This window comes from Limulus polyphemus, unplaced genomic scaffold (assembly GCF_000517525.1).
Source record: "Limulus polyphemus unplaced genomic scaffold, Limulus_polyphemus-2.1.2 Scaffold649, whole genome shotgun sequence".
NCBI lineage: Eukaryota > Metazoa > Arthropoda > Merostomata > Xiphosura > Limulidae > Limulus > Limulus polyphemus.
The window spans coordinates 120,599-130,582 of record NW_013666259.1 but is presented as its reverse complement, the minus strand read 5'-3'; the positions used below and the strand labels follow the sequence as shown (position 1 = coordinate 130,582).

The following is a 9,984-nucleotide window of genomic DNA, read 5'->3' as shown; positions in this document are numbered from 1 at the left end:
CTTTAATGAATTCCTTTCTTTTGCGATAACAATAAACAGCTGCTGCAGCTTTTGTTACAATTTTAACATGTCTTTCAACTGCTTGTGTGTTACACGGCATGTTTAACTTGAAAACTGGCGTGTCATCTTGATTAATGAAAAACACGAACTGTTCATTGCTTATTTTATTTTTTTTGTAAGCGGTAGCTCTACTCTCAGTCCACATTATTAGATCAGTGTAATGTTGTATTAATATTTGGAACCACAAACTGTCTCATTGTGCTAGAATTTGAGGTAGGTAGATCGAGTAGCTAATATTCTACGAAGAGCAAGTTGTCTGATAACCTTAGAATCATCTCCAAGAATTGCAAGCAGCAAATTTTCCGGGTGGGCAAAATATGCATTTCTCCGGATTACTCTATCCACCACATATTTCTATGATTCAGGAAGAAAACGTGATTTTCTTACAAGTAGAAAAAGGTGCAGTGAGCCATGGCTGCATGAGGGATTTTTATTGATATTAAACCAAACAGTTGCATACACTTGAAAATGGATTTAGGTTCACTGATCAAAGTTCTGTTCTGTTCCATGATTACACGTTTATAATGTTTTTGCCCATTTTAAATGACAATTTTGGTTATATCTTTTCTATCATCAACGTAGATAGATTTAATACAATTTGATTAATCAGAAGTCAGTAATGTTTCTCAGTATTTTTTCGTTCCTCTCGTATCTTGTTTTTATCGACAATTCTAGCTTTGTCATTTTCTTGGATAATGGCCATATCTTCCAAAACAGCTGAGGTTAGGGCTGTAGCAGTTCTATTCGAAATACAGTACTTGTCAGCTTTTGAGATTTCGATGTAGAATGTGCAGTATTAACAATATAAATCTTTTTTTTAGCTTGAAACCATTTAGCCCTCGTGATTAACTATTTCATTTGGTGGAGAGCTAATACACTTATTTTTTCAAACTTTGGTTCGCTTGCGGCAGTTGAAGATATAATTTGATGAGTTTCATACTGCATAAGATTAATTCTTATAATAAAAGGCAACTATTGCATACGCTGCCGACTAGCAATTACAAAATAAAATTTTCAACCAAGTAAATTCGATGCACCCTATTTTTCTGTATGGCAATAGAAGATATTGATTTGGCAGTCATCATTTCACTCATTTTGATATAGCACCCATTTAATTACTGTAATAGTGGCATTATTTCCTTTGGACCTGCTAGAAGCATGAACTTTTTGGTTAGTTTCAGGTTTTTGCACAAAGCTAGAGAATGGCAATTCGCAACTAGTCATTTTTAATTCTGAACTGATAGACTGGAGGAGTTAGTTAACAGCGCTAACTGTGGGTTGTTTAAAGGAATAGTAGAGTTTGACCATCAGTCTCTTAGAGAAAACCCAATCGCTTTAAAGTGCAGAAAATTATTTTCACGGTAACAGTATACGAACCATGAATCCTCAGATGTTTTTCCATTTGAAATTGAAACCCATGAACGACTCTGTCATGAATAACAATGGATCATAACATTGCGATCGACGCATTTAAGGCATTTTATTACATTGCTGGTACATTTTTTAAATTGACGAAATATTCTTCTAACATCACAGAGCATGGGCTATTGTACTCGTTGCATTAAGTGTAATGCACTTTTGATCTTGGATGAATGTCCCTATTTTAATGACAGGTTATATACATAATTACATTTACTTACTTTTTTATTTGGTTATTTATTTTTTATGCGATTCTGGCTCAAAGGATGTGTAAAGTACTATGGAAATATATTTTTTTTTAACTTTGGGATACTCTTTGAGAAAAGAGAAAAGGAAGTTTTATCGATCATATCATAGTGATATCAACAAAGTTTCTTACAAAACACACAACGTTGAAACTTTTTTCCATAATTGTATTATTTATAAATTCTGTATTTCAACTCGAGATGTCTCTTTAAGTCTTGCCAGTTTTGTTCTGAATTGACTTACTCGTTAAAAACATATTAGTATTACTTTTTTAGTCTTTACTTATACATCTATATAAACAGAAACAATTCTGAAGTTAAGTTTTTATAGAAGTATAAATAGTAAAACATATTATATTCAACCTAAGCCATAGGGCTGTTAATGATCGGGTACTTTGCATTAATCTTTGTTTTTTCGATGATCTCCGGCCTTATCCAAGAAACGTTATTTTAATATAACCTGTCTAGGCTTACCGTGCATGTATAGCCTTGATCTACTATAATACACACACACACAGATATATATATATATATATATATATACACACATACATACATACACAAACAAACACATAACATTGTACGATAGGTAGTTTTCTAATATCACAACAATTTACTAAGTTAATAAGAAGAGATCTAACGGTAATAATCAGAACAAGGCTGGAGAATACTGAAATTTTATATTAAACTAAGTGTAAACAGTCCAAAGTTCTATTTCATGGCCACAAGGAGTCCTGGTAAGCCTTTTTCAAATGTATGATCCTATCAGAGCAGTGTGTATAAGAAGGAGATTATTTTGAATGAAACGAAGGAATGTACAGACTGTTGTCAGTAGATAGGATATGACAGTTATCATTTTAACCATTTACTTGTATTATTTTTTATGTTTTTAGTGGTATAATTAGTGAATAAGTTATTTTGATGACCTTGGTTTTCATGTTTTGCATTGTAAGTGAAATGTTAATTATTACATATGATGAAACACTGTAAAAGCTGTAATATTTAAGGACACCCATTACATTAAGTGTAAAATCTAGTGGCACATCAGTTAACATGTAAATATGACAGAATTAGTAGACAAAATGAGCATACGTTGATTTATGTTGATGCTAGCTTTATAATTTAATTGTAATTATACTGTTTATGAAAGATGGCAAATGAGCTTTATTGATGCTAGAAAGAATTGACTTGTATTTGTGACTAAAATAATTATCAGTTATTTAGTTTTTAAGCATGATTAATTTTTATAAATTCCACTTTAAAGAATGAATTTGATCAATGAGTATAAGTGGTATATTGTGGATTGATGAATAATCCAAAAGGTTTTTCTGCTTAAACTAAATATGGCCAGCAATCACAGGGAATTCATATTAGCACTAATGTCTACATTGAACAAGTGTGTGTAGAACTTTAAATATTTTTACTTCACTATTTCGACTCAAAAGATTCAATAAATTGACAGTGGTTATCAGAAAATGTAAATCTCACACATAAGCAGACTTGAGTTTTAAGATTTCCCATGTACTTAGCATAAACTGAAAGTTATGTCAGAAATAAATACTTTAAGTAGAAATCGGAAAGGTTTGGTTGCCAAAAGGGCTGTAACTATAATTAAGTTGATCATAATTTTAGTTAAGATATAATTCAAGTTTCTACAATTATTAAAACCCACAAACCATTACATTCACTTGAAACAGTGATATAATACATCACTATCTAGGAATCACTGGCCAACAAGTTATATATGCATTGATAATATGTAAAGATAATGTACACATATATGGTTGGTGAAATGTAATGGATGAAGGTGTAAGATGACTTGAGCTTGAACCTAAACCCATCAGTTCACACTGTTGTTTAACAGTTGCTGCTATACCATCTGTTTTTACAAAAAACCAGATGAGCTACTGAAAGCTGTAATATTTAAGGGGATTATGTGTCACAAAGCAATAGTATTTACAAATTTGTTTAATGATATTATAAACCCACCAAAAAATTAAAATCAAGAAGCATCTGAGAGTTTTGTATAAACATGTTTATTTTTAAAGGTAATTAGTACTTACACGAAAATTATTTAAACCATATGACAGTAAATAATAAATTTGTTTTTATAATTTAAAAATACCATGTATACACAAACTTTTTAAGTAAGAGTTTTGTCCAATTTGATTTTTTTTTTCCTGATATTTTAGGAGCAATATCATTTGGACGGAGACAGTATTTTCCTTCTGCATCAGGTAGATCACTGATGGAAGACTTGGATACTTTATCAACATCTGTAGATGCTTATGGGTCATCAGCTTTTCCTTTTTCTCACTCTAATTTAAATGGCAGGCTTCCGAGCATTTCTAGAATGGAAGCATACAGTTATGGGTTTTCTCCATACAGTAGTTCCTCCCGAGGTCTAGTGAAAGATCCCCAGACCTGGAACTGGGGAAGACGCAGGAAAAGGAGAATAAAAAAAACAAATAATTCTGACATAACAATTAGTAGTGGAATTAATAAAGAAAAAGATTCATCAGATCATGAAAATGTACAGAGTAGAGGAGAAGAAAAATCAAGTCAGGAAACTGATAAGAATATAAAACAACTCCAGGAAATTGCTGAAGAACTTAAAGTTCCATCAGAACTAACTCAACCACTTTTTTGTCACTTGTGTGATGCGAAATTAAATGGGAGTTTACAAGCAGACTCTCACTATGAAGGGAAGAATCATGCAAAGAAAGTAAAACAGTATTTAGAAAAGTTGCGACTAGAAAAAGGTATTACAACTCCTGTTCCAAGTTCTAACTCCAAAGGAAAAGCCGAACAGGTAGGTAAGATTCATTCTGTTCATAGACTTAGAAATGAAAAATTAAAAGGTAGAATGTTTATTCTGATTAAAACAGAATATGTTTAAATAACTTTTATTAAATTTTAACTTGGTACAAAGCAAGTTATATAGTAAAAGGGTGTTTGAAGTGGTTATATAATTCTTTTTATAAATAACAAAATGTTCAAAATGGTTTTAGCATGTTATATTACAAATATATATTCCCCCTCCCTCCCAACTGTAGAAATCAGATAATTTTTGTCCTGAAAAATCATCAAATAATAATTTGTATTATGTTAAACTTGCAAAATTTTAAGTTGGGGACATTGGGAAAATTATGCATCGAATAAAAATAAAACATTTGTTTACAAACACTGTGTAAAATAATTTTATTAAATTTATATGTATTTTCTCATAATCTGTATGAAATTACTATTTTTTTTTCTATTCAAAGCTCAAGAGTTGTTTAGTAGTTAAATGTAATGTGGGATTGTCCGTATGGTACTTTGAAAGTTCACACCAATCTGGATTTTTATATTTTATTGAGTATACAAGTTTTATTATTATTATTATTATTATACAAAGTTCACATGGGTCATATAACCCCACCTCTCAGGAATTCATGTCATTTACGTGTAACTTATGGAATGCCATGGAAAATTAATTTTATATTTAAATTAATAAAAGACTTGAATATCAGTAAACTATATCTCTTCTTACAGGTAACAATTATAATTTTGTTTTTTGACATGATTAGTCATCAAGTAACTGATATATTTAGAATAAGTAGGTAGAATATGCATGATATGTTTATATACTATACAAGTAATACTGTTTATAGCCTAATTACTTCAGCACAACATCAGTCACCCCTAGCTAGCCTATTAGTTATTATTCCTGTGCCGAGGCTCATTAAACTCTCCTATACTTTTGTACAGTGTAGAACTAGAATGTATAATAATTTATCTAACATTTCTTCTCCAAATCATGTTGTCTGAGATATTAAAAACCATGATAATGAAAAATAAAATTGCATTAAATATTTACTGTTTTTAAATTGTCTCAAACTTTATGTTTTAAAAGAGGTCTTGTTCATCTTAAGGTTTATACAAAAATTGTGACAAATTGTGTTTTTAGGATAAAACTGTACAGTGTAATATGGTTACTTCATGTTTAGAAAGACAAACCAGAAGAAGCCTTCTGTAGACTTTGTGATGTTGCTATTACATCAGAGACTCAAGCAAAGCAGCATTACAATGGAAGAAACCACCAAAGGCGTCTTAGAGGGGAGCCTCCACTACCAAAAGGGTTCTTTAATCCCATTACAGGAAAATGGCAGAGACAGTAAGCTTTTCTAATTTTTCACTACAGTTGGACCTGTTACAATTGTAACTTACACATGATTATCATTATTCAACTAAAATTCCAGTTGGGTAGTTTCTTCTAGACCAGAAAGACACTGAAATACTTTTAATACTTTCCTCTGGTTTAAGTTGGTGATGGTTATTTGGATATATCTAGTAGCTACTTAAAATGTTGTGCAGTAACTAATAAAAGTTCTGAGCCCTTGGATAGTAAGAACGTCTGTGAATATTACTTCAGTTAAGCTAACAGATCTATTTAGAAATTGAGTTAATAACTCAAAAGAGCATTAGAAATTTCCTGAAAATTATATGACATGATTTAAACTCACTGCTTGAGAATGTTAAAGAAAACAATAATCCAGATGACACACAGATTCTTAAAGCTGTTTATTTTATGAATAAATGAACAGGACGTTCATAAATTTATTTATTAAAGAAAACCACTTTTACATTCGATGAAAGCATTATTATTTTCATAGTACTGTTTAAGTTACTGAGAAGTTTTAAAATTTCATCCTGATTACCAGCTGTATAAACATATACAAGATGGAAGGTGGTCATGTGAGATAGAATTGGGAAACAGTGCAAAAAAAGAAAAGAAAGAGAGATTCTGATACGAGTTGTTATATTTTCTTACATTACTTTGATTTCTCATTTTGGTCACTCTACAAGATTTGTTGACGTGTTCAAGAGTCTGTGATATGATTTATTTGAAAGGAATACCACCCATCATCATTAATCCAGTGCTTGGGTTTTTATAAGCTGATAATAATCTCAAAAACAACAAAATAATAATAACAGTTTCTGTTACTTAAATTTCATGGGTCATATCCATGTTTCTGCAACTTCATGAGGTCCAGATTCTGCTCCATAAGAGTTGTCTTATTTTTCTTAAATGACAACTGGAGTTACTGATGGTGAGCAGTATTATGCCATTTTGCATTGTGGTATTTTCAAATAACTGATTTTCCCAAAGAGTGATAAGATAGGTCTGCTGAATAACTGGAGATTCATCAAGATATTTACTTCAAAATGGTTCTATATTCTCTGTGTAACACGAATATGTGAGAAATAGAGGGAAGCAAACACAAATGTACAGTGAGAATAAACAATTGTTATTTAAAACAACCACAGTGAAAAATGTACTTCCCACTATGGTTAGTCACATTTACTGAAAACATAGGTTTAAAGATGTTCTGACCTATTTGGACCAGATTGTAAGCAAGACTGAATAAATATCATGTTATTTACTGCATTCTTTAACCTCAGACTTATCCAGAGTGACTAGCACTACCCATGTGTCTGTTAATTCCAAATGAAACATAAAAGAGGTCAGTACTTCAAGAGAGTACCTCTTTGTCAGTAGGAAAGATAACTGTAACTTCAAACTACTACAGGAGACCTTGCAGCTGTTTTTTTCACAGGAAGACAAACTACTCTAGGGTAATGACCCAGGGCAATAGGTAGGTAAAGCAAAAAGAATTTATAGACTTTCTTGACTAATGTGTTATGTGGAAATAATACATACCTGCATAAAATTTGAAATATTCCTGTATTGATACAAAGGGAAAGCATATGGTATGCTTGTATACCACAACATTACATGGTGGGTTCTATCCTAATTTCTTTATCTTGGCCATATGACTCGTGACCTTCTGCTTCTGTAATTTCTGCTGGGCCTGCTTTGTCTTGGATGACTTTGACCAGCTTTTCCCACAACCTGCCTTTCCTTCTGGTTATTCTATTCCTGATGAGAATCAGGAAACATTCACCTTTGTTCTTCACTGCTCTGGTAACTCAGGTTTGTGACATTTGCTCTTTTATTCCACTTTCTGCTACTTTTTTAGGTGAACTTCTTGCAAGCATCTCAACTCAAGATTTTTTCTTCTCTTTCTCCCTTGCCTGATTGTTGCAATATTGTGGATTCTTTCCGACTCTTGATTGCCATGCCTTTCCCAAACTTAAAATTTTCTTCTCTATGGCTTATGGCGAGAAGTCTTCCTCTTTTTTTTTATGCTTCTATCCTCTGAATCTCTATTCCCAGCATGGGGATTTTCTTCATCTCCTACTTAGACTCTCTTTTACATTTAATCTGATTTTTTTACCTTTTCTTACTGAGGTTCTATATCACTACCCACATAGCTTTACTGGGGAAGGTCATACAACTCACCTGTTTTTCATGCTGCCTTGTTTTCTTTAATTGTTGCTTAATGCACTTGCTTTCTTTATTTCTGAGATTTGCTTAATTGGGATGCCGTATTTCTGGAATCAAGCTCCCTCAGTTTTATCTCAGGAAACTCCATTTGGCAGTCTACCTTTATCCAAAATCTTTTTGCCAAGTACCTCATCCTGTGGCTGGTCTTGATGTCTCTAGAGGCTAGGCATCTCAGAGCTTGGTGATCAGCTGTTTCTTGAACCACTCCCCAGCTTTGGTGTTGTGTAATCTTGGCTTTTACACACTGTCCACCTGTGGGCTCATTTGACAGAAAACTCTTAGATAACACAGGTTTTTTCACTTGGAAAATTCAGTCATCTGATTCATTTCATTTGGGAGTCTTTATCTCTTCATTTACTGGGTGAATTCAACCTTCTCCTCTACTTTTCCGAGATATAGAGCTTCTAGTTTTCAAGGCTCTCTTTTGAGGAATCTTATCTCTCTTCTTCCTCTGGATGTGTTCTTTTTGTATCACCTTCAGTGGGTTTTGGCAGATCAGTGGAATATATCCTGTAATCCACTGTCTCCTCTCAGTTGTCTACCTCTTTCTGTTATGGTGGCTGGAATTGTTGCATATCACTCTGAGCATGCATCTTCTTCTACTCAGAATTTTAACTGTTCATGAATGTCTCTCTAGCTGGGTGGCAGTTATTTCTGGATACCTTCACCATTTTTGGTGTTTGGTCTCTGGTGAAGCAGTCTTTTTACATCAACATCCTTGAGATGTGGGTTGTTCAATGGATCTGTCACCATTTTTTGTTATAGCTGTCTAGACATTCAGTTTTGATGCATTTCAAGAACTACACTGTCATTTCTAACATTAACCAGCAGGTGGATTATTGACTTTTGGGACCTCTTCCATCTTTTTCTCAAGCTCAGCATTTGGATTCATGATTAAAACATCTGGTTGGTCACCTTTCATAGCCTCGAAGCTTTTGAATTTAGTGACAGATCTGTCTTGACCAGACCAATCCACATTGAGAGTCCTCTTATTGATCCTATTCATTCAATTTGGTGTTATCTCCCTCACAGTGCTCCCTTTCAAGGCAATCAACATCTTTTTTTTCCTTGTCTTCTTGTTACTTATCTCCTTCTACCTTGACATGTTGGATTAAATAACTGTTCTCTCTTGTCTATTTCTCTATGGGAGATGATGTCATTTTATCCATCACGTAACTTCTCATTGAATTCGTCAGCTCGTGGCTTCTTTTGCATCTAGCCATTGACATCTCCTGGGTGTAATATTGTAGATGGGATGTGGATGATCCCCGACACTTTTATATAACATTACTTATACCACATTATGGTTTATCTTGCTTGTGGGGTTTGTTTCCCTCCAGTTGCCATTTGCCAATTTTCCCGGTGCAACTTCCACAAAAAAGCAACTACCTCAAAATACAGAAAAAAAATATATATATATACTCATGTAATAGTCGATCCATGATTTTTGACCAAAAAATCTTAATTTTTCATATATCTTGTGTAAAAAGTTGACCTAGTTTTTCTGGTAATCTAAGAGAACAACTGCTCACCCCAGGCCAGGTCACAATTGATGCTGAAAACTTGTGAAAACAAACAAAAACACTTAACTCTAACACGGACTCAGTTTAGATATTATGTTGGTTTTCATGTTTACCTTTTTTATAAATAAAAAATAAAAATAGCTTTTTTGTTGTTTATTGTCTTTTATATCAATTTGGATTTTGTTTCATGTTTTGTGTACTCTTACTGAGCATGCATTTCATCCTCTCGAAAGCATTACTCGTGTAAAAGTTGACCCCTAAATTATAGCCTAAATAATTAGTCACAAAAATTTGACTATTACACAAGTATATACAGTATATATATTAGATAATTGAACCCACAAAG

The 9,984-nt window shown here is 32.7% G+C and overlaps 1 protein-coding gene across 3 annotated transcripts in view; it reads left to right on the top strand.

Annotated features, from left to right (window-relative positions):
* Positions 1 to 1,941: 1,941 nt before the first annotated feature.
* Positions 1,942 to 9,984, top strand: part of LOC106459694 (zinc finger protein 385D-like) — a 13,761-nt gene continuing 5,718 nt past the window's right edge. The window contains exons 1-3 of one of the 3 annotated variants that reach the window (XM_022386224.1): positions 1,942 to 2,461; positions 3,917 to 4,536; positions 5,714 to 5,880. In XM_022386224.1, the coding sequence (XP_022241932.1) occupies positions 2,443 to 2,461; positions 3,917 to 4,536; positions 5,714 to 5,880 (806 nt within the window). In that variant the 5' untranslated portion in view covers positions 1,942 to 2,442. The other 2 variants (XM_022386226.1, XM_022386225.1) reach the window with 2 other exon arrangements.